The 25,394-nt window shown below is 41.6% G+C and overlaps 1 protein-coding gene across 1 annotated transcript in view; it reads left to right on the plus strand.

The window, feature by feature from the left end:
- LOC133625939 (VPS10 domain-containing receptor SorCS3-like) overlaps window positions 1-25,394 on the plus strand; it is a 299,862-nt gene that overhangs the window by 253,011 nt on the left and 21,457 nt on the right. The window contains exons 15-18 of the mRNA XM_062001248.1: window positions 9,892-10,009; window positions 11,524-11,657; window positions 15,581-15,694; window positions 17,167-17,338. Coding sequence (XP_061857232.1) covers window positions 9,892-10,009; window positions 11,524-11,657; window positions 15,581-15,694; window positions 17,167-17,338 — 538 coding nt within the window. The remainder of the gene's footprint in view (window positions 1-9,891; window positions 10,010-11,523; window positions 11,658-15,580; window positions 15,695-17,166; window positions 17,339-25,394) is intronic.

A 25,394-nucleotide genomic window follows, 5' to 3' on the forward strand; every position in this document is an offset into this window, starting at 1 on the left:
AATGGATTATAGGTCCTGAAAGGAGCTCTGCTGGGCTAATACAAAACACTCAGGCCTGGTATGGGATGCACAGGCAGGAGTAGGGTGCTGTGTAGACATATGTTTCTCAGTCTTTCACCTTCCATTAGAGCAACCCATGAAATATTCTAGTTCCCTGATCCCACCAGCCCTTGGGGGACTGAGAAACCGTATGGTCTCAGCATCTTTTCAGCTAAGCATGGCCTGATCCTACCCAAGGCAGAGAAAGCACACCAGTATGACAAAAGACCAGTAGCTTTTCTGGGACCTTGAAAGGTCCAGCACTGTTTGGTTGCAGAGTTCACTCACTCATTTTTTCATCATTGGGCTGCAGTGAGTGGGTGGGAGCAGCTGTCCAGAGAAGCCATGTTATAGTTTGAGGCATCTCACACAGTTCAGGTAGTGCTACAAGCCATTATTCCCAAGAGAGGTTGTCCTCATATGATCGTTGTACAGTTTCCTTGTTTTGTGATCCTTTTGTTTCAGACCAGTGACAATTCCCCCACTGTAACTGCTCAGCCACCTTGTTACAGGGTTGCTTTACTCAGACAGGTACAGATCTCATCCCCTCTTCTAAGCCACCTTCTCCCTGATACCTTCTGCCAGGCAAAGCCTGTCATGCTGCTCCAGCACAAAATGTCACGTGTGTTTGGAGTTTACTTCTTCTGAGTGATGGCTTCCACATCTGTGTTGAACATCTCTGGTTGGAAATCCACTGATTCATAGAATGAAGGCTAAGTGTTCTGGTTATCCAGGCTGTGGCAAAGGGGCAGAACCTCCCTGTGCTGAGATCACAGACCCATTAGTGGAGGAAACAGATTGTTGATACCTGCCAGTAACTTTTCTAGAAGAGAGAGGCAGCATCTTCAGGTTTCAAAGTTGTCAGGAATTGGTTGACTTTCATGAGGGCTTCGAAGAAGAGAGAGAACACTTCTGAAAAACAACATTAAAAATTAACGTGCTTTCCCATCCCCCTTCCCAGGTGTCTCACACTCTCTTTCATGTTGCTGGGATTTCTTTTGAAGCAATTGTCATGTAAAGTGGTTTGGGAACATTGGCAATAAATTTTTTAGAGACTGGATTTCAAAAGGTCTGGTTTGTCATTCAGAAAGTTCTTATTTTGATAAGACTTCGTATTTAACAGAAAAAAACCCCAAAACCAAACCACCAAATAGCAAACAAAGCTAAAAAAAATACCCCACCAAAAAAATCCCCTGTTTTCCCCATTGCCTTGTGTAGTATTTTTGCAGCTAATGGAGAAATCAAGCCCAAGCTGTAGGGATGCTTTGTAATTATATGTTCTGCAGATTACTTGCTAATTGTGCTTGGCATTACTTGCTAACTAAAAGATCTTGCTGCACCATGTCACCTACAGTGGTTTTCCTCTACTGATGGCACTTCAAAGGAAGTGTCCATTGAACTAATGAATAATCCCAGGATTCTCTTCAGAGGGAGAAAGGTCTGCCGTGATTGTACTGCAGCGTTTTAGTTGCAAGGTTTTGTTTTTCATCTGCGTTCACAGAAACTCTTCCCCTGGTCCATTTCCTCTCTCTCTCTCCTGACCTAGAATCTGTCAGGGGTATAGGTTTCCATGACCAGTTCAATATGGATTGCTACTCAGTGAATTTGGCCAACGCTTTGAATTTCTTTTCTACGGAAAATCTCCATGTCATGACACTCAGTTCCACTTGGAACTGGAAGTAAACCCCTTCTTTCAGATCTCATTTGCATGAGAAATTCTGTGAAATTCTCATTTCACCCTTACCCTTGAGAAACAGAATATGGACCAAGATTTTATTGAACAAATTTGCCATCATGCAAAGTGCTGTCTGTTGTTGGTATATATTGTTAGGTTCTCTGCTGTTGTTTTATCTCCCTCTGAATAGTAGCAGTAGAACAAGGCCTTATATCTGAAATGGTCTCTGGAAATTACACTAATTTGCACCAGCTGAAAATCTGGATCTGAATGAATGGCTTATTGTATGAGGAAGAAAATGCATCTCTTCTTTCTAGAAAAAAAAGCAATTTTCTTACTCTCTATCCACAGATGGAAATACAGCAGCCCTGAATCATCACCCAGTTGCCCTCAGGCTACTGTTCCTAGTTAACAGGTCAGCCAAAAACAACTGAATTAAAAGCCCCAAAGTGGCTCTTAAAGACCATATTTATTGTTTAGGAAAAAATTAGACTGTTTTCTGTTGGCAACTGCCTGCCCTTCCAGTGTCATCTTTCATCTTTTATGTTTCCTTCCTTTCCAGTCTCTTGCTCCCTGCATCATCTTGCCAGTCATGACACAGTATAACTCTCTCTCTCCCTTTTCCACTCTCCCTAATTGCTGATCTGTGTCTCTTTCAATTAGGTTGTACTTTCTTTTCTCGGTCCCTTTTCATCCAATTCCCATGTAACTAGTGACCTCCTCTAATGCTAATTCCATCTAAGCCTTAATAAAAAACAATTGAGAGGTTACACAGCCCATTTGCTTTTCTCTAAAGTCGTGATTTATATGTATTTCATGGAGAAATAACTCATACTTCACTACCCATTCATAAAACCTAACCCCACCAGCACCATTTGCAACTATTCCATTGCTGCTTTCATTTTTGGCCTCCCACATAGGACCTAGTCATGCATATTGCTACTTTCTTACACAGAGATGGCTTCAGATCCAGATTTCATAGCAGACCCTCTTTTTTTTAGCAGTGTCAGCACTTTGTTTTATTGTCTCAAAAGCTATAAATGCCAACAAGTCATGGAGGTGCATTTAGGTACGAAGTCCTTCTGTAAGCATGTGCACTGAACCAAGACCTCTAGAACAGGCTTACCATTTCACCGGGTAGTGTAGGACTGGGGTAGCCTGGCTAGTAGGGAGAAAAATCCAAGACAATTGTGGAAGTGAGAGAACCTTGTAAAGGGACAAAGACAGTTCTCAGCTAGAGCTAATAAGTTGGGCTGGATCTTGACTCACTCTGCTAGGCAGCCTCATCACCTCTGCTCTACGTTACCCAGCAGTCTGGATTAGATGAAATGACAATAACAAGTTTGTGTTGCCTCCATATATTCATGTCATGATGACTCTGAGCTAATCAGTTTTGGAACATGGGGCACTGAAGTATAAAATATGATAACCAACAGCAAATTGCAACTTGGATCCATCTAGACTTCTTAATTCTATCTCAGTGCTGGTTGTATTAGTGTCAGAATAGTCCTGGCAGAAGAACTTTATTCTCCAAGCTTGCCAAGAGCTTGCCAAGACATGCACAGGCTTTACCTGACAACTGCTCAGGTCCACATCTATGCAGCCTGCTCAAAAGTTAAATGGTGTCAGAGTTCGTGGGAGCAGCCTAGCCAAATTTCAGTAGCTCTGATCCTTGACTTTTGCACTGATGAGCGCAAGCAGATCTTGCATGGACCTTCCCTGCGTGACTATGAGTCAGTCCATCTGATACCTGTCCAAGCTGCTTGTAGAGAGGAACTCTCTATTCTGTGCTATGCCACTATGTTGAGAGTGGCATTGACCAAGCTCTGCTGATGAAACCACATTGGTGTTATTGGCTGGGAAAGGAGATTCACCTGTGATACCTGATTAGGTGTTAAAACTGCAGCAGTGGCAACGTGTGCTTCACTTTGCTGGACATCAAAGAATGACCATCTTCAGTTGTGACAGATTAGCTGTTCAGTGCTCCTGTTCAGTGCCCAGTTCTGGGTATCCCCCTGCCTTTGGTGAAAGAACTGCATATTCAACTCTATGCTCTCTGGGGGACTAGAAAAAAACACTTGTTTCCCTGCCAGGAGGTGGTTCTTCCAGTTTATGCTTCATACCACTTCTTGGGTTTGTCCATTGAAGTAACCTCCTGTTAGAGGTGTAGATATAAAGAAAGGGAGATTTTAACTGAAATCAGGTGGCAAGCTTTCTTGACTTTCTCCTCCTCTACATTCCCACAACAAAACACAGATTCAGGTCAGCTGAAGCATTTCCTAATTTGGGAGATTTCACTGCTGGGGATTTTTTTGCTTGCTAAGACACCTCCTCTGTGAGTGTTTTTCCTTTACAATAGAAAGGATGGGGGGGGGGGGAAAAAAAGCAAGGTTGGTTTCAGGCCTCCTTCCTAAATGAAATAGTCTATTTGTGATGACACTACAATTAGCTTTTCTTTCAGTAGTATCAATTAAAGTATATATTTGGCTCTCTTTCTTCTAATTTTCTGTTGATCCATCTATCTGCTTGTGTAGCCCATCTCAAAAAGTGTTATTAAATATATTTATTGCTTTTATCTTATTTTTAGATATTTAAAATGCTTTAAACTTAAAAGTCTATTCTGTAGGCGCTAATCTCATTAAAATCTGACTTTAGAGGCTGCCAGGGTACTTTATGAGAAGCAAAATGAGGTACCTTTAATCTCTCTCACCTTGTTGATGTCCAGTGAAGGACAAATGCTTCAGAAATGAAGGTACGTTTGATATTTCGTGTAGTGAAGATGATCCTGCCATATTCTTCTTTCCTTTGTATCTTCAGTTATTTGTCTCACTGATTGGGCACAGCTGATGACCTGATCATTATCTCCCATTGAACACAAAGGAGCTAAACTGACTAGTGAGATTTTCTCCATCTGTATCCAGCCCAGCCAAGTACACACAGTGTCAATGCATGCTTGCTCCATATAATATCCTGCCTGTTTACTTCAGAAATGGTAGTAGACTTGTTTTAGGCCAAAGAAGACATTTCCATTTCCATGCTTGTGCAACTTGTCTGAAACTACTAACAGAGGCAGATCCGGATGCATACAGGTGATGCCTTTCCTGGGTGCAATATGGGAGCTGTTACTTGACATCTATTTCTCATACCTGAGGCAGAAATGGAAGTTGAATCTATGGACCAGAGGTGGATGAGTTGTTATCTTGTGAGCCTCCATTCTGTTGACCCATCAGGAACAAGCAGTACTGAATTACATCAAAAGCACAGCTATCAACAATACGTAGAATGATAAGGCAAAGGCAACACAACCTGAAAGAGACACTGTATAAACATAAAAAGTCTTTTAGATAGGTTCTGTACAAGGTTATCCAGTCAGTACATATTGCATTTGTAAGTTATTGTGTATTTAAAAAATTAATGAAAGATATAATTATAGCAGTATTACCAATGACCTTTTCCAAAATGACTCTGTCGTGATTCTGTAGGCATTTCAGAATTGTGTTCCAGGTTCCTCATAATTTTTCTGAAAATTAATGACATTCAGCCCTGGCCATAAAAGCCTTACCTTGTTTGTCCAAAGAAAGAATTGAGAAGCATTTTCTGGTTTCTTAGCAGTGGTTTCACTGTGAGTTATGCATAGAGCCAGCTGAGAAGCTGCTTGTTAGCTAAGATTTTATGTGGAGTTTTAACTGCTTACTCTGAGGGACAGAACAAAATTTATCATGACTAAAGCCTGTAAATTACCATTCTATGGCTTAGGTTGGAGAACCTTTGTTAAATTGAGTTTTGTCAGAAATCTGACTCTGTCTAAATGCCATCTGGGCTCTTGTATTACCTCAAGGACTTCCAGATCAGACTGCTTGGATGGAAAAAATTAAAACATACTTTTTATGTTAGCTTCCCAGAATTGGACCTTGAAAACCCAGCTCTCTTCTTTTGTCTTCTATCCTTGCAAAAAGCAATGAAGAGCTTTTAGTTAGACCATGGTAGACAAAGTTATTCAGAAAAAATTCATGGTACTTTATGTCCCCTTTCCCCTTGTATTATCATGATAGTTTAGCTGTATTTATTTAAAAAAAAAATCATCAATCTCCCTAATTTTACGATCAAAGTAAATGAGAAAAAAAGGCATGTGGGGATTGGGTAAGATAAATGAGATGGTATCTTCAAAGCAGCATAAAGACTCACCAGTTGTGTAGGGAAAAATAAACTCTCACCATTCTCTTTTTCCATCTCTTCCCTTAGGACTTGTTTTGTCCAGCTACACTGAATAGAGGAATCCAGATGCACATACTGGAGCACTTACTGCTAAACACTTACTGAAAGCCAAACACTAGCAGTTTTAAAATGCTGCAGCTCTTTGCTGTATGCCCAACTCTTTCTTTCGGGCCTGAGCACCCCAAAACACATGTGGTGGGGACAGGTCATGTGCATATGCCTTCATCACTATGGAAAAATATCCAGTGATACAGTTCACAAAACTGATGAAAGCAGGATTCTGCTGCAATACCTGATTTTGCTCAGTCAGGCTTTCTTCCCTGTGGTGGTTTGTGTAGCCCATTTTTAGCTCCGTAAAAGGTGTTTTCATCACTTCCCAAGGAAAGCTGTTTGAGAGTCCAGTGGAGTCCCGCAGATAACATAGCACTCTCTTCCACTCCTTATGTTTCCTTACTCTTATAGAAGTTTCAAATGCACCACAGAGTCATCTTGAAATGTAATATAACCTTTATCATGTTGACTGATTGTTCAAAAAGTGCTGTAGGTGTCCAAGTTGCATTTATTATTGGTGAGCAGTGCCCACAGAGTGTAGCTGTCTCTGCGTATGAGCACCTCTTATCTCTGAAGGCTGCACTGCAATGGTTGATCAGGCTTAAGAAGCTTTTTATTGGTAAGGGGGAGGGAAGTTGCTACTTTAGGAATCAGATGACCCAGAACCATCTCTGCTGCACAGAGGAAAGCATCCTTCTCTGTTCACACTCTAATTACATTTAGTGTAGTATTGTTTCCAACTAAATTATGGCAATTATATACAAAGATCTTCTTTGAAATCATTTAATTAAAGAGCAGCTAATGCTCTGTGCTCTTGGAACGCTAATATATTGCCTTTCTCTCATGAAACTTTGTTTTTTCCATTAATTATCATTATCATGGAAGAATTTCAATGACAGAGGGTTTCTAAAACTTATTTAAATAGATTGTAAAAGCAAGTGGTTCTGGTGATTTTTATAAAGCACAAAGAAGCCTTTTACTCCCTTGCTGGGCAGTTAGCAAAGGGTCAGTCTGAGGAACAACATATTCTTTGAAATTCGTTGGCTGCTGAAGGTTAGATTTCTCCAATTCTCTTATCTTCTGGGCTTAAGCAGGTAGTTGGTTTTGATTATATTCTCTCTTCCTCTTGCTATATTTTCTGTGTAGTAAACACACAGGTCAAATCCTGAACTGGTGTAAATCTACTGGGATAAACCATTTCTGCCTGCTGAGTCGCTGCTTCGCAGGAATAACGTTTCAGTCGTGCATCCCATCCAGGACAAACAAGATTCATGGGAGAGCTCCCCAGCTGTGCAACAGTACTGCACACTCTGGAGCTGGAAGCAGTTGTGGCATAAGAGCTGATGGGATTTACCCAGTATCAAGGGAAAGTGAGGAGAGAAGCTAGAGTTAGAACATGTACTTGAATACAGTTTCAGAGGCCGCCTGCATCCTCCCACTGTGCTATTCCGTTTGTTCCTTCTCCCTCCTTCTCTCCATAAGTACCCTGGTACTCCATGTTCCTATGATTTCTGTGGGTTGACCTTGGTCCAGGATAAGCCTTCTGTGCTGAGGAACAGGAACTGCAGTTTCTTCTGTAGCTTTACCTGGAGGCAGTGGTGTTTCTTACCACTAATACTCCACAATTAGGACTATATGAAGAGGTATTCTGAGGAGTCAGCAATGATCTACCTAATAAATCCATTACACCACACAAATCCTTCTTCACCTACTCATTTATAACCTGTGTATGCCTTTATCACAGGTTCTTCTTTTATTGTATCCTCTCCCTGTCCCATCAGCTTCTTGGAACTTGGATATAGAAGAGTGCCAACAGCAAACTCGCAAACCCAGCTCTCAGATCTTCTCCACTCTTCTTTCTTTCCCTGATAACCATGAGCTTAGACAAATTTAAATGGGAGGACACGACTGATTCCTGGTTGGTCTCTGTTTCATGAATTTTGATGCAGGCTGCAGGCTACAGTCTACAGGAGGAGTCATTTGGGCAGTGAGGATAGAGCAAAGCCAACAACTCGGTGTGATTACAGTGTAAATTGAGATGAACTGAAGAAGGGCTGCACACTGGCAACACAACAGAATCTGGATTGCAGTCAGGACTGGGAAACTCAATAGAAATTTTCTCTTTTGTTTCTCTTTTGCTTTCATAGGGAAATTTGTAAATCATCTGTCTCTCTCCCTTTTTCTTTTTTAGTCTGGAATAATTAAAACAACAAAAACTTTAATCTCATAAGTGGCTCGGGTAAAAATGTAGGTTAGTGAAAGATTTGATATAATAAAAAAACACATTCTTTCTCTGCCTTTGAATCTCAGTAAGAGTAATACAGTGACATTTTATGAGTGTGAGAAAAGACTTGGCTTTCAGTTTATAAAGAATTTTTAAACTTTGGAAGTTGTATTTTACATGGGGTTTTATGTTCTTTTATATCTTTGAGATAGCCAAGAAATTTACATGTTATAATGACAAATCAATTTGATATTTGTTGTTGATGTGAACTGAGATGTTTCTCCTGCCAAAGAGAAGCTGTAGTTTTGTTCATGGCTTTTAAAGTCTGACCACTCATCCTAATTTCCTTCTATTGCACACCTCTTTGGAAATCCAGCTGCAGTTGGTTGAAAAGCTGCTCCTTACTGAGGAAATCACAGCTGGCAAAGGGAATAGGAAGCTTTACTTGATCAAAAACTGAGTGTTCTGCAGCACTCATGCAATGTTTCTGAATGGATGGAGTCTTTTTTCTGTGTACTTGGTGTTATTTATTAATTGAACCATGTTTTTTGCTATGTTTTTCTTTTCTTTGGTGAAAGTGGGAGCTTCCAACATATAGACTCCATTAGTATTTGTGGTGACAGTACTTTGTTGATGTATGCCACTCGTGCTTATTGTTGCTTTGATCCTTCCCTTCCAGACCCTTAGTCAGGCACATAGTTTTCTGTGCATGTGAAGGAGTGACGTATAGTTAAAATGGCATTTAGGGACATCTAAATGTGTTCAACAACCATGTCTGCTGCTGGCATTCTGGTCCAATCTTGTGCAGAAGCCTCTGGTGCTATTTGATTTTCTATCATCTTTCATTATCTCATTTGCAGTGCCTTAAGTTGCATTAAGTTGCAGTCTGCATCCTTCCACTATCTTTCGAGTGCTGACTCTTCAGCTCCAACTGCCCCTGCATACTGCCTTACTCAATGTGAGCCTTGAGCTGCCCTGGAATCATGTGGGAAAATGTGTTATTTTCATCCTGAAAATCAAATTATTACTTAGCTAGATGAACCATGGAGTGTGATCAGTGACTCCTGCTGATGACTGACCTACTCTAAAGAATTAAGAAGAAACCCTACGGATAATGTTACAGTGGTGATTGTTCATAATTCCACTCATGCTAGCTGCAGTCAGCGTTCACTAGGTGGAAGGGGCACTGCCCACTTTGCAGGTTGCTTGCTTACAGCAATATGTTATTTGAGGTGTTTGTTTAACAGTTCAATAAGTACTAAGTTTGTGCAACATAAAAGTTAAGTAAAGAGACATCTAAGAAAGGCTTGATTTTGAGTCAACCAAACCCATACATTTATCCAAGTAGTTCCTTTGACATTAGACACATTACCTTCCAGTCTGGTTGTTTATTGTTCTTGAGCAATACCTATCTGTCTGTGTTAGACTCAGGGCCTGTTGTGCTAAGTACTAGAGGCACAGGAGACTTTCCAACATAGGCTATACAAGAGGTCAGGCAAAGAAAGGCTAAACAATTCTAGAAGGTTATAGGAACAGGAAAATGTTATTCATGACCAAATAACATTTTCTGGTATCAAGCTCCAAGATTGTATTGATTTCTACCACTGAGATTCATGAGAAATAATCTGCTTAGTGGAAGCATATCTCTGGCTGACTGTTTCTTTCTTTTTTTCTCTCCCATGCTCAGAGTTTTTGGACACTTCAGTCTCCGTTCCGAATGGCAGCTGGTCAAGGTGGACTACAAGTCTGTCTTCAGCCGAAGGTGTAACAAAGATGACTACCAAACCTGGCATCTGCACAATCAGGTATTCCCACTGTATAGGGAGGGGATTCCTTTTCCCGTACTGTGTGTGCCAGGTAGGATTGTACATGGGTTTTTTTCAGCAGAGCACACAGATGTTTTGCATCCATCAAGTCACAGTTCTAGTTGGTTGATGCTTTGCTTCTCTTGAAGCATGTGCATGAATAAACACGGGGCCAGTCTTCTGCAGGCAAGTTAGGGAAATTGTTAACTTCTCTTTGTATGAAAATATGGCATTGCACCAGCTGGATCTTTTTTACCATCAGTGCTCAGGGCAATGTAAAACCTCACCTTGTGATTGAATTGTAGGAGACATTGAACTCTTTGTTGCTCTGTCAGTGATTCATGAAAATAATTTTCTTTCACTTTGCCTCTATTTTCCCTACTAAAAAATGAAAATAAAAACATTTATTCATCCTACAGGTCCTGCAGGTGTCTGTAAAACTCTGGGGAGCCTTTGAATAAAAGACACCAGAGAAGACCAAATTATTTCATTCTGTTCAAGGATACATGCTTTGCTTTTCATATACAGTGTCTTATTTTCATGCTGGAAATATTTGGATCTTGAAACCACTAGAACTGAGAGAGCTCAATACCCTCTGAAGATTATTTATGGGTTACTGGCCATTAGTGTGATGTCCCACTCCCTGCAGAGCAACATGACTAGAGCCAGAACTATTTGCATTGTGATATTCCTGAATGAAATCCATGAATTAGAAATGAGCATTAATTTGGCAAGGATGGCTCAGATAACTGAAGTCATAGAATTGAATAAATTGAAATAACTTAAATGAAGGAAAACAGAGGACATGTGTGTAACCAGGCAGCCAACTTGGGAATCACTGTTAATGGGAAAGAGAAGTATTTCAGTTAGGTGTTGTGATTTTTTCTTACTTCTATGCAGACAAATTATTTCTGCATCAGAGAAAATTCTTTTTGTAGGAACTCACCGAAATGTCAAATGTTTATTTTGTATAAGTTACTCCCAGTAGTGCTCTTGAGAACATTTGTGTTCAAAAGGCCAATATAACACAGCATCAGAATCATTTCAAGTCTAGAACAAAGCCAGGTCTATCAAGGCAAGAGGAAGAGAGCCAGGAGTCCCGAGTTCCACACCTAGATTTTGTCCCTGACCTAGGTTTCAGACTTGCACACTTCTTCCTATAGTAGATTTCATCTGACGTGGAAGAAACCTCAGAGTACATCCACATTGTCATGTCAGAATAATTGGTAGGACTAGATACATTGGTGGATGCAATCTGAATGACATAAGTGGGTGTGACAGCTTGGATGCCTAGCAATTTTGGGCACATTGTCAGCATCCCAACTCAATGCTGAACACACTGTGCTCATAGGTCCCCCCAAGGTGGCTTTTGAGTCTACAAAGAGAGCTGCCAGCTCTCCCAGTGGTAGTTACTTTCATTGCTTTTTGTGTCTTTTGACAAAATGGTCCGTTTAAGGTCCAGCTTCCACTACAGCTCTGTTTTTCTTTCTCATCTTGTTTCTTGGCTGCTGAAGGGGGAGCCTTGTGTCATGGGAGAGAGGAAGATCTATAAAAAACGCAAGCCTGGAGCCCAGTGTTCCTTAGGACGGGACTATTCCCAAACTGTGGTGTCTGAACCATGTGTCTGCAATCAAGGGGACTTTGAGTGGTAAGTATGTAGGTTTGGGGACTTCTGCAGGAACTATTCTTGTAGCATTGGCAATGACCAAGCTATTGCCCAGGCAGAAAACCTTGCAGAGAAACTGAGTCTCAAGCAGCTGTGTGGCTGTGATTGTACCATGCAGCATAGATCCGATCCCCATACCAGTTGTATGATGATCCCCATTATCTACATGAGAGATTTGTTAATCTCCATGAGAAATATGAGCCTGGAATTAAAAGCAGAATATTCCAAGTACTGATTGCCATTTTTTTTTCCCATCATTCTAGAAGAGTGACAGCCAGAACTCTTCTTGCTCCAAAGTACGTTCCTTACAGGAGAAAGCGGGACTTTGTCCTCACTTCCAAGGTCACTGAATACTTAGGGAGTAAACTTGCAAAACATGCACATTTTAATCATTATTCCTTTGAGTTCCTGGGAACCATTTGTTGCTTTTTAGCAATGTTTTATAGAGAAATTTCTGAAAGGGATTCTTTGACATGACTGTACATCCCACCCTTGTGAAATACAGCTACTGGTTTTGCATAAATATTGATTTTTCTAACTTAACGGGGCCATAATTTCCAAACTGCTTTAAGGTCACTTTGAAAGCAGCTTAAAAATAAAATGGGGAAAAATGAACCACTACTTGATATTGCTTGCCAGTCAGGGAAAGGAGATGGGAGAATGCATAACAGTCAGGATCTCTGCACTAGGAAATCCTACAGGGAACCTTTGATAGGCAGTATTTCAAAGATTTAAGACTATCAATAGATGTGATGTTTGAGCTTAAATGATCAGAATGTCATTTAAATGGAATTCAAAATACCCTGAAAGCAGATCAGCTGAGAAAACATTTTCATTTTTATAGTAAGTTATTAGGATCAGTGTCTGATTAGGTGTTAGTGTGATTCCTGAAAACTTCACTTACCTTTGAATCCTTCCTGAAGAGATGTGAGGTATGAGATCTGCACACTTGTTTGGACTTAGGCCAGCTGAGGTTCACAGTTCTTTTTAGAACAAGGACACACTGAAATGCAACAAAAATGAAAGGGAAAAGAAAATAGACTGAAGTGTTTTCTTGATTATCAGAGTAGTTTGGCTCTAATAGAGGTTCGGGGATATAGAGCAGAGATTTTAATCGTATCTAGATGGATGTTTAATTTGTTCTGAATGCCAAAATTACATCTGAGACTCCTTAGCTTGACTCAGGAGATCTTTCCCCTTTGTTCTCATCATGGCAACTTGCAGGATGAGCAAACTATCTTGCCCTGCAGTATCTGCCCTTGACATTAGCATGTGCCTCTGAGCTGAACCAAGCACCGATCTCCAGAGATGCTTATGGATCTGTTCTTTTTTTTTCCTCCTCTGCTTTGTGCCTCACCCGCTCTATTTTCACAATGGAGCTTGACTTTTCTAAGCACTAAGTGGGAAACTGTGGTAGCTAAATTGGCCTTAAGTGCTGTTCTGCCTTGAAAAGGGTCCGCATCAGAATGCACCTTTTCAATCAATTGACGTGTTTCTTGCACGCATTCGGTATCATTTTTACTTCTTTCCCACTAACATGAGAGAATATTGCTGTTAACCTTGTCAGTCCTGCAGAGGAAATGCAGTTAGAGGACAACAAGCTGGCTTTTCTTTCAAAGTGCACTGCCAACAAAATTTTTAACTGGCTTCCGCTTGCAAAATTGTTATATCTGGTGATGGAGAATCAGAAGAACCAGCTTCAATTCAAGAATGAGTTTTGATGCTGGGCACCAAGCTTGATTATGTTACAAAAATGTTTTTCAGAGAGGAAGGGCAGAACCTATCTTCTCTGACTTGTGACTTCTAGAAGATGAGACAGTTATTTAGTCAGTGACAAAATACAGGTTATTTTAGAATATGATTCCCCTGCCACTTTTGGATGTCAATATGAGTTCTTCTTGGAATCACCGATGGGCATCTCTTGTGTATGAACTGAGCAGGTTCTGTGGAGTGTCAGGAAGAGGAGGGTCAGCAGCTGGGGTTGTGTGAGTATAGATAGTGACCAGAAAGTCCCAACAGACAGGCTCTCTGCTTCCCCAGTAAGTAGGTTTCGGAGGCTGGTTCTGGTCACAGGGCATCCCAGGGTACTAGGTGTGATGACACTTGCCTTTGAGAGCTGTGCAGAAAGAACAAATGATTGCAGGAGCCTGACAGCACAAGCTGTGAGGGCTGTGCTCCCTCTCATTTGATCACAGTGCCCTTGCCTCTGTCTGCCTCATGTTGCAGTGCTTTCTGTTTCCTGCTGTTAGATATAAGGCTGATCTGAATTGCAGAGGCATAAATCATGATCCAGGGCCCCAGTTCAACATATCCTCACGAGTCAAGGTCAGGGGTCACTCCTTCCGACTCTTGCAGTCATTTCCAAAAGCAAACCCTGGCCTTTTCTGACAGAGAGAATGGTAGAAGGAGCTCTTAAGTGTTATTAAAGTGCTCACTGATCTTTCTTTCCCTTCCTTCTGCTTCTTTATTTACTCTGTCAAGATAGCTTTCCTGAGAAAGACAGCACAGCAGCTGGACTTGATTATTTCTTTAACTTATGCAAACCCTGGGGCTTATGAGAAGGAAGGTGGGCAGCATGCAACGTTTTAATATACATTTACCAGAAGTTAATGAACAAGCACAGAACCTTCAGGGCATACAGCAATGTTGTCTTTAATTTTATTAAATATTTATGCAGCTCTTTTCTTCTTTGGGGCAAAGTACAGCTCCGCCTGAATATTTTTAATTACTAAGTCACTGCCAGGCATTTTTGACTGTGCAGGTCGGACCCACTGAGAATGATTAAATTGAACATTGAGAGAAAGAGCATTAGGAAATCTCCAAACCTTTTAAAGTAGCTTGCAGAATTTTTACCCTCCAAAAAAAGGGACAGTAGCAGCCTGGGTCACTGGGGACATAGCACAGTTTTGTCTCACCAAAGCTCTTCTCAGAGACTTTCTGTTGGCAATTCAGACTGAATAAGAGAAGAATAAACTTCAGTATCTGGGCACTGAGAAGCTTTCAAGGTAGTGGCTTCTGTAGTGTCTGCATTTCCACAAGGGTTATTTGTTGGCGTTTGTCGACCTGCTTCAGGCAAAAATCCAGAATCTCTTTTTATTTGTCCCCTGAATTTAGCCTTCCAATAACATCTACTCATAGAAACCTGATTGAGAGGGTGTTAAAATTTGTGGGAAGCTTTGGATTAATCCTATTGCTTCATCGTTGTGTTAGCATGCAAAGACAGCTGTAAAAAGAAGTCTTGGGTGTGACTGTGTACACTTCCATTCTTTGGTGGTTTACCCTGGATTACCTTCTCCATGTGACACAATACCATGTAAACCTCAGACCACCAAATTGACTGTGTTGGTTTACTTCAGTGTTGGAAAAACATCAGCTATGTTTTTCTTTCAGGCTAATCATAGCTCAGTCAAAGAGCAGGGAGGCCATTAACAAACATAAATGTACATACTTTGCTTGGCTGTTCAGGAAGTGCTCTTAATGTTTTATATTCCTAACTGCTTCATTGGGAAAAAGTGGCATTGGGTCTTGGAATTAATCTGGTTCATTCTGAAGGCAAAGACTTCAAAAAACAAACAAACCAAAAGAGCACAACAAAGGAAATTGTTAGAGATCAGAAATTATCAATATGATTTTCATTCTGAATCTCCACCCATGTTTTTTAACCAAATGAAACACAAGTCTGGTTAGTTCTGGTGTTGTCAAGTATCATATACCTTCTGTGAACTATATTCTGGCCTCTCAAACTGACCAAGCACTTTGTCTTTGGATGAGCCCAGTCCATGATGTTGTACCATCCACTGGAAAGCCACCAACATACACACCTTTGGGGAACAAAAATGTCACCTAAAACCGTGACCTAATCTAGCGAATGGGTACAGTGATGCACTCATGACTTTTCTCCTCAGTGACTATGGGTATGAGAGGCACAACAACAACCAGTGTGTCCCAGCCTTCTGGTTCAACCCATCCTCCCTGTCCAAGGATTGTAGCATTGGTCAGAGCTACCTGAACAGCACTGGGTAAGTGAATCTTGAAGTGTCTCTGGTTTTGGTGACCTTGCAGTAGACAAGAGAACCTGGATCATTCTTTTTTCTATGCATCCCATCTGGCTCTATTCCAATCTTATTTGTGAGGTAGTGTTTGCAGCAGCATCTGTATGGAACATTGCCTCATTCCTCAGAGACACGGTGAAGCACATTAACATAAGTGACATGTAGGTATTGTATCGTTATCAAGTGATGTATGATCCCTGGAGCCTAGACTTGGAGCTCCCCTTTGCTGCAAAATTAAAACACGAATCAAGAAGGTCTGTGTGAGAGACAGCTGAACATTTAAAAGGACAAGTTTGAGGTATTTCACATTGTTTTTCATGGAACCTATCTTACAGCTCCTATTTATTACAACTTCTGGGAAGCCTCAAATGAGCAATTTGTAGCCCCTCTTTCTTTTTTCCCTCTGACATTTTCATTTGTATATACAATGCCTTGTGATTTCAGACAAGCTACATGTGCTGGTTTCTCTTGCTTTTATCCAGAACAGATGGCAAGTGTTGGTTTATTATGGTAGTATCACTTTGCAAATGCTATTCTGTTGTGTGGGGAATACTCTGAAACTGTTTGCACAGGCTAGTGCAAAAACTGTGGTGTTCCTTCTCAGGCAGAGCAGGCCCTGAAGATTTTGCAAGGCTTCTGAGGCATGAGTGCTGCATGCTCGATTTTTGTGACAGGATTGCTCATGGCTGGTTGATGCAGGTGGCTGAACAAAGTGATGCTACTAGTAGTCTTAGGGCCCTTAACTTTAGAGACTCCCTTTCAGCTGAAAGATTACTATAAATATGAGATGTAATTACAGGAGCCCTGGACAATATGTAGCCTTGTAGCCTGCTTCACAGAGACCACAAGAAAAAAAAAGTTGGGGTCTGTCTTCTTAACTCATTCTGTATTTTTACTCTGAAGTTACTAGAAAGGGTTAATCTCTCTCAAAACAGAATAGTCAAGTGTCTTGCTAGTTAGTTAACCTCTTCCAAGAAGAGCCAAGAGAAGAACCCATTCATTGAATAATATAAAAATTAAACTGGACAAAGCTCTTGGCACATGATTGCAAGTGCCTTCTAGCAGAGTAGAGGCAGACAAAATGTAATAGAAAGTATAATTAAAAAGCTGAGATGCTGGGTGCAATCCTGCAGACATGGCGAGTTGGAGAAGTTCTCTGCCTTTTATCAGTGCAGAGTAATTCACCTCCATAAAATGTGTCTGTTCTCAGTGATGCTGATGCAAATCTCTGGAGAAGATTGGATTGTGGTTTGTTTGGCTTTCTCCAGTTTATTAAAGCGTTAGGTTTCTTTGATTGTTCCTTTCAGTGAGGGAAGCATGCAGGCTGTTAGCCTTTGAAGAAAGTCATGCATTAATATAGAGAAACAAAACAAAAGCAAAATGAAGAAACTTTTCCACCCACTTCCTGAGCCCAGTCTCCTTTTGTTGCTGTTCACCAGGTACCGAAGGATTGTGTCCAACAACTGCACAGATGGCTTGCGAGAGAGGTACATGGCCAAAATGGAGAAATGCCCTGGAAAAGCACCTCGGGGACTGCATATCCTCACCGCTGATGGAAAGCTGGTTACAGAACAGGGACACAATGCCACCTTCATCATCCTTATGGAAGAGGTGTGTTAGTGGTCTCAGCAGAGCTTTCGCTGAATGGCAGAACTGTCATTCTTTTTCTGCACCTGTCAAGTCTCTGAGAGGGAAATAACTATCAGGTGGGGTCATGAAATGATGAACGTTCCTGACATTTAGGAGAATGAATGAAAGAGGGCTATTGATGAAACATACAAACAAATCCTATTGAATCAAGACAAAGGAGTGTTTGGCTGGTTATTTTGTCTGTCAGTGATGATGAAGCCAAAGCTGAAGAAAGATAAATCTGGTAAAAAAATTTGTTTTCCCATTAGCTCCTTTCTGCCTCCAGTTTATGGAGTTCGTGAGACAGAATGCTTAATGCTTAATAATTCTGTTTCTGGGAGGAAAATCTTTAGGTGAAGCTTAGCTAGAAATCTTAAGAACAATGGGAAACATTTTCAGTCTCATGAGGAGCAACCAGAGACATTACTGTTTTGCAGTAGGAACTGAGCCTCCTCAAACCACCTCTGAGCTCTCCAGTCCATATCTATTTTATTTATTTATTGATACAATTCCCTCTGTAGCCACCAGTTGCATGATACCAGGCCATGATGGTTCTTGAAGTATCAAAATACTGAGGCACTTTTGGTGATATATCTGAGCTAAATACACCTCTGTTTGACAAACATGTATGATGCAACCTGTGTCCACCAAAGCTTGTGGCTGAATGGAATGTTGTGTAGCTAAAGAAGGCACTTAGTGTGTATTCAAACTGATAAGAGGATTTTTCAAATGACCTTATGCCTCTTCTGGTCTATGATTTGATTTGGTGTCTGCTGCATTCCTCTGCTAGCTTCTGACTGCCTGTGGAAGGTATCATCGGAGGTCCAACAATGATTTTCCCACAATGGATTGTGTGTTACATTTGTTTTCTGGTGAAACAGAAGGGTCAACTCACAACCTTACTTGTCACATCATTGAATGTCTCAGGAGAAGCAATCAGAGAGTGGGGTGGTGTTGGAGAACCATTAAGTAGATTTTTGTCATCTACTCTGTCCTGTGTGCTTCATTTTGGGAGGCAGCTGGGAGCCAGACATGTCATGATCATGAACATAACTATAGTGACACCAGGACAGTCTAGATGCCTTTCTCCCAAGTGTACTGCTCTGACAACAAGCAGCCTTAGTTCTTTAGGGAAGTCATGTCAGAAACAGTGCAGGCCTAGCGTCCAGTCCTCTCCCAGTCCCAGGATTAGCCTCCCTTGGCAACTTAGACCTTCAAGAATACAAGAAACTGTTGTAAACCCGAGCATGCTGAGATGTTTATTTTCTCATCATATCTTGGTTTGTTGGGTTTTTTTTACATTCATGATTGTGTTAATTTAAAATCTTACACAGTAACTGTTTCATTGGGAGCACACTGATCTGACAGGGCCTCTTTACATACTTCCTCAGAGGTTCATGTATGCTCTGCTTTCATACAAAGTGGATATTTTGTCTACCTGGTTGATTCTTTTATGTTCTGCAGACTTGACATGGTAAGATGATTTGTATAGACATGGTGAGTGGGAGTTCAGAAAAGAACAGACATAATCTAAAAATTAGGAATCTAGTAGTAATTTATTAAGGAACTCAAGCAGAACTGCTGCATACAAAGAATGATAAACAGATGGGGAATAAGGCAGCAGTCAAGGTAGCTGAAGATTGGAGTCTCTACAAGGCTTTAGAGATTGAAGAGGCAGCTGAATAAATATGTGAGGGCATTCACTCTGTGTCCTTTGTTGAAAAATAAGGATAGTTAGAAATTCATTGAATTCAACAAGGGTAAGTGTATAGTCTTGCATCTGGAAAAGAATAACCCCATATACCAGTACAGGTTGGGGAATGAACTGCTAGAGAGTAGTGTAGGGGAAAGGGACCTGGGGGTCTTGGTGGACAGCAGGATGAGCGTGAGCCAGCAATGTGCCATTGTGTCCAAGAAGGCTAATGGCATCCTAGGGTGTATTAGAAGGGCTATGGGCAGTAGGTCAAGAGAGATTCTCCTCCCCCTTTACTCTGCCCTTGTGAGACCACATCTGGAGTATTGTGTCCATTTCTGGGCCCCTCAGTTCAAGAAGGACAGGGAGCTGCTGGAGAGAGTTCAGCGCAGGGCCACAAAGATGATGGAGTGGAGCATCTCCTTTATGATGAAAGGCTGAGGGAGCTGGGGCTCTTTAGCTTGGAGACTTAGGATTGACCTCATAAATGTTTACAAATACATAAAAGGCAGGTGTCAGGAGGATGGAGCCAGGCTATTGTCAATGATATCCAGTGATAGGAGAAGGGGCAATAGGTGTAAGCTGGAACATAAGAGATTCCTAAGAAATACAAGGAAGAATTTCTTCCCTGTGAGGGTGAGGGGGCACTGGAAGGGGCCGCCCAGATGGGCTGCGGAGTCTTCTCTGCAGACATTCAAAACCCACCTGGACGACTTCCTGTGTGACTTACTCTAGGTGGTCCTGCTCTGGCCGAGGGGTTAGACTAGATGGTCTCTCAAGGTCCCTTCCAACTCTTAAGTTTCTGTGATTCTGTGAATCATTTTTTTTTTTAAGGGAAGAGTATTTTCAAGAACGTGACTGACCAGAAGTGTTCAAATCTTTCAGTGTGAACTGAAACAAATGAATTGTCAACAAAGTGTTCTTTGTTAGTTGGAAGAAATAAGTTCTGTAGAATTCTTAATTATTACATACCTTGCTATCACACAGACTTATTCCTGCCTCCCTCCGCCTTCTCTGGTCAATTTCCTGATGAATTGTTTTGTACTGATGTCTTCGCTCACTTCCTGAGCCAACCAGCAGTCTGACAAGCCCTTCTATGGATTTGTCTGTTTGGTCTCCATTCATCCTTCCCAATGTTTCCATCTAACCTTGATTAGCAACTTTGTGACTACCATCAGTTATTTTCTGCCTTCTAGAACACTCCCTCAATATATAATTGAGATTAACCTTTATGCTGTCCAAGGATAAATGAAGACATTACCACAGTTAATAGAAAACTAAACTTCTCTGAATTTATAAATTTAGCCTTATTAGCATTGTTCATGATGGTAACTCAGACTACATGTATGGCAATGACAACAGACAGAGAAATGCAGAATGACTGATGGCTTTTCTGTGGTTTTACATCTATGGCGCTGGACTGTGATGTACTCTCTAAAGTGTACATACCCCCACCCCAGTCCTAAAAGGTTATTTACATGGAAGCTTCAGTTTCTGAATTATTCTATTGCCTTTTCTTCTGTTTCTGCCATCTCACAGCTTTCCTCTTTCAGTAATTGCAAGGTGATGGCAAGGCTTTGTAACAGGGTTGTTAATTGTAAGTGAGCTGAGAAGACAAACTTTGGCTATTCAAAGAACAAGACTGAGCAAGGATTTGAACTCTACACATCTGTTAGAATATTGCTAATCTGTGTCTCCAGAAAGAGATAACCACACCCATGTTGAATTTTTATGCAAACAAGTTGAGATCTTCATTAGAAGAACTAGAATACATTGTGTATATACACTCCACTCCCCTCGACCCTAAGCATACTTTGGATGAAATAGAGCCTTCCTGAAATTGGTGGGAGTTTGGCTCTTAACTTCAGAAGGCCAAAATTTCAACCACTGTTCATCTCTAAAGTTTTTGTCATTTTGCTAGTGTGGCTTCCAGGCAGGAAAACTTTCCCAGGCAAGTGTTGATGGGAGATGACTTTGAAAGGCTATTCCATGGCAGTAGTCCACTCCTTCCACTACCCTTTGCCTGATCACTGATTTCAGTACACGTAGCTCCAGTCCTTGTGACAGCACCTAGCTCATTCCCTTTTGGGAGCTTGTGGGGCTTAAAGCAATGGAATGTGCCTTTTAAATATATATGGAGAGCAATGTTTTTTTTTTTTTCTTCCATTTGGAATGCCTCCACTTCATTGCTATTTTAGTTTATATTCATAAACTCTAGAATATCTGACATCATTTGTGGGTCTAGCACACTTAGTTTAGTATTTTATGTACTTGATGTGGAGGTATAGAAAGGAGAAGGAAAACACGATTAGTGTGATGGGCAGGCTTTGCACTGAAGACCCACCCTCATAATTGGGTGGAAAGATCATCTGTTGTGGAAATTCTGTTCCTGCTTCTCCACTTCAAATCTTATTTCAGATTGAGTCATATTGGAGAAGCAGAGAGGAAATAGAAAAGAGAATTGTAAAGCATGAGAGAGGAGCTGCCGTGACGGGTGCAGGAGATTTCAGCCCAAGGTCACCAGTGATGAATCCAGCCCAGATCCAATTTTTATCTTCTGTTCAGTGTCTTCCATGTGATATGAACTTGTGGTGTTACTACATTCCCTTGAGAAGGGGTTTTGAAAGGTTTAACAAGCTGTGGGGGCCTTTCTATCAAATAACCAAATATCCCAAGAGTGTAATTTTGTCATGCTAGAGAATTTTTTAGTTACCTAAAAAACTCTCTGTCAAAGGGATGTTATTGGCTGCTCAATATTATAGATACATTTTAGTGTCACTGCCACTCTAGTCCTGTATGTTTTCCATTTGGTTTGTACTGTATTTCTGATGTCCTTGTAGGTCAGAGGTGAAAATGGTGACCTGATCAAGTCAGTAAACAAAACTCCTCTGGCTCCTGTGGAATGGGAATGATGGAGCAAGGAAAGAGAGACATCTAACATATATAACCAAATATCTGTATTTCAAAAACTACATGCAGTAAACCTGATTATACAAGTGTGTACCTGAAGACTACAAATGTAGACTCAAGGCAAACTCACATCTGAAAAATACCTTTCTTACACACTGATTTGTTAATGCAGGCATAGCCTATGAGGAAGATAAAGTCTGCAGGGCAGGCTGCAGTCCTGATTATCTGCACAGAGGACCCACTGCAGTGTAGTTTGTCTTCTTGTCTGTGCTTCCCGGTTTCCATCCAAAGGATGAGATCAAGTGTACTTTCCTGGGGCCAGTAGCAGAACACAGCATCCTGCCTGTGTTAGCACTATGATTGCTGCTTACAGAGACTGATGGCAACTGCCAGTAAGACAGCAACTCCTGTGAGTTTGGAGTTGTCATGGTTTAGCAAGGAGCAGCTTTTGCTTGGTAACAGGGGGAGGGGGTTGCAGTCAAGACCCCCTAAAGAGTTTTTGGACTCTCCTCTGGCTCCTGGGTTCACACCCACCTCCAGCCTGGCTGGGCCAATCTGGTGCCTCTGCCATCACTGTTTAGGGACGGGAATTTGAAGTGCTGGTAGGAGGTGTGAGAGTGATATAAGATGGAGGTGACCACGCGGACCCTACAGTCAGAAAAGGAGGAAGGAAGGGGGAGCACCAGGCCAGAGACCCCTCTGCAAGCTGTGGAGAGAACGCAGGCTGTATCCCTGCAACCCATGCAGGGCCATGGCAGGACCGAGAGTTACCAGCAGCTCCATGTGAGTGCACCTGAACGGGCGAGGGACTGTGTGAGGAGACGGCCATGGCACAGGCCGTGCTGGAGCCTGCGGGCCCAGAGCAGCCCCACATGAGAGGCAGAGAGGAGCTGCAGCCTTTGGGATAAATGCACATTGGAGCAGCCCGTGCAGGGCTGTGTATGTGTGAGGTACCCCATGGACGTGCAGGGAGGATGAGTGCGGAGCCCACCTGCCCCGAGGAGGGACAAATGGCAGAAGCTATGGGGAATAGATTGACTGAAACCCCCACTCCCTGCCCCTCTGAGCCGTTCAGTGGGGGAGGAGGTAAAAACACCAGGATCAGGGCTCTGAGCCCAGGAAGAGGGGAGGAGTGGGGAGAAGTGGTCTTAAAAGGCTGGTCGGACTCTTCATCATTGTACCACTCTGTGCTGTTTTATTTTGGTTATGTTTTGGGGTTTTAAGGTTATGTTTTAGTTGGTGTTGCTGGTCTGTTTTGTCCTGAACCTTAAGTGGCAATGAAGCTCTCCCTGCCCTTTGGCAGTCCTCAAGTCTTTGGTACTTGAGGCTAATCGTGGTCTTTTGTTCCCTGATGGGCCTAAACCACCACAGGAGTCAGTGAGGGGCAAGAACTGGGAATCCTTGCCTTTCATGGATGTTTCTGTTCTCTGTAGGAGCCTTTGTTGTACACCTTTGGTTGAAGCTGCAGATCGTTTGGGTTAGAATAACCTCTGACCTATTTAATCCTGATTTAAGGACCTCTTTTTCCATGATCCAGATGATAGTCTGCCTTTATCCTGACTGTTCTGGAATGGTTGGAGTATGATCCAAAATGGCTCTGTGCTATATCTGAATGTGTCTGTACTGTAGGAGAAATCGCTTATGGATGTGAGGTTCATAGTCAGAATTTAGGCTGCATGCCATGAGTTTTACCACACACAGGTGAACTTGAAAACTACTCCTCAGAGAAAAGCTGATACTGTCAGCAATGAAACTTTCAGGGACTGTCACAAGTGTGGTTGTCCCAAGCAATCTTTTCTGTTCTCTCTTCCTCTTTTCTCTTTTGTCTTTCAATCTTCTCTCTCCCAGAGGTTTTACTGAAATCTATGAGTTCAGTGTGATTTTTCAGTGAGCCCAGTGGATGTAGGACCCTGTGGAGTTTGATCTGGCTGTGAAGGGACTGGAGGTACATCAGAACTTACTGTGAGTTTCATGATTGCTTCCCTCCCTTAGATGAATATGCACTATTAGCTTTGGTGCATTTAAAGCTGTAATGAGGTTTATGAGATAGCTATGAAATATTTCTGAATTTCTTAATTAAAAAAAACAAAACCAAAAGAGTTTGGGGTGGAGTTTTGTTTGTTTGTTTTATTTTGTTTGGATTTTTTTACTTTGGTATCTGATTCTTATCCTCAATACCTCTGGGGACTGGTTTCAGTTCTGGGCTTGGAGCATCTACAAAAGGTAGTGGCATCATCTTCACTCATAGCGAGTACAGTGAAGACTTTTCATGAAAGGAAATTATTTGGGCCAACACATCTTACGTGTATGCAGAAAGCCACAGAGATTTAATCTGAGGTGTAGCTTTATTTCAGTTTAGCAAAATGACTGCAATGGGCTTTAGCTCTGTTTAAATTAGCTTTGTTTTTTGGTACTCTTAGTCAGCTGGGAACAAGTATAAAGTAAGGCTCCAAGAAACTGAAATAACAGACACTTCTACAGTTCAACTACAGTGGTTTAAAGTACGATTTAAATTAAAACAGTGCAGCTGCTGCCTCTAGACAATACCTGCAGTGCTGGAATCTCTTGTCTGTTGTTCCCTCCTTCGTTTAATAGCTGTCATTGGCAGTAATCCTAGGAGGGATTTTCTCATCATCTTCTTCATTCTCCTGTGTATCCAGGCCCTAGCTGTGTGTTGACTGACATTAGAGAAAAACTGTCACTCCTCGGTGTGGGACTCATCTTGTATAAATTCAGCCATCCTGAAGTTACATATCTAGCTGAAACTAGTCATCGAGACTCTCTATCATCAGGGTTCAGGGATGGATATTTGCGGAAGATGATTTGTATCACCTGTGTCAGTTATTTTAGGAAGAGATCTGTTGATCTTTTGCTGTCTTTCTCTCTCTTTCACTGACTATACAGGAAGTCTGGAAAACTAGCTTAGGCTAGACTTACAGCATCTCAGTGACCATGTTGTGTTTCTCCAGAACATATTGGAAAGCCACCTCAACCATTGTCCTGTCCCCAGAGTGTTCCCAATGATCCCACATACACATGGGTATTGCTCTCCCATTAGCATCTATCCTACCATCAGTGCAGTGCCTCCACCTCACTGCCTCTGGTGGAGGGACTTGTTGGATGGCAGTCCTTCAGTGAAAGGCTGTGCAGAGCCCTGGCAACTTCAGTGACACATAATCCCCAGCCATGCACTGTGTTAAGTGACTGAAACATGATACCCTTCATATATGTATGTTTGGCACACTGGCCACCCAAAATCTCTAAATCCAAGATGGGGGAATAACATCTCTTTACAGGTGTAAATGTTTAGGTACTCTAAGCCTTGCTTGTATATAATTACCTGGTGTTGATTTGAGTCTGGCCACTTAGGAACCAACAGAACAAAGCTAGGCTTTTTGGTAAAGTTAACAAGTCTGGCCATGCTAATGAAACAGA

This window comes from Colius striatus, chromosome 8 (assembly GCF_028858725.1).
Source record: "Colius striatus isolate bColStr4 chromosome 8, bColStr4.1.hap1, whole genome shotgun sequence".
Classification (NCBI taxonomy): Eukaryota; Metazoa; Chordata; class Aves; order Coliiformes; family Coliidae; genus Colius; species Colius striatus.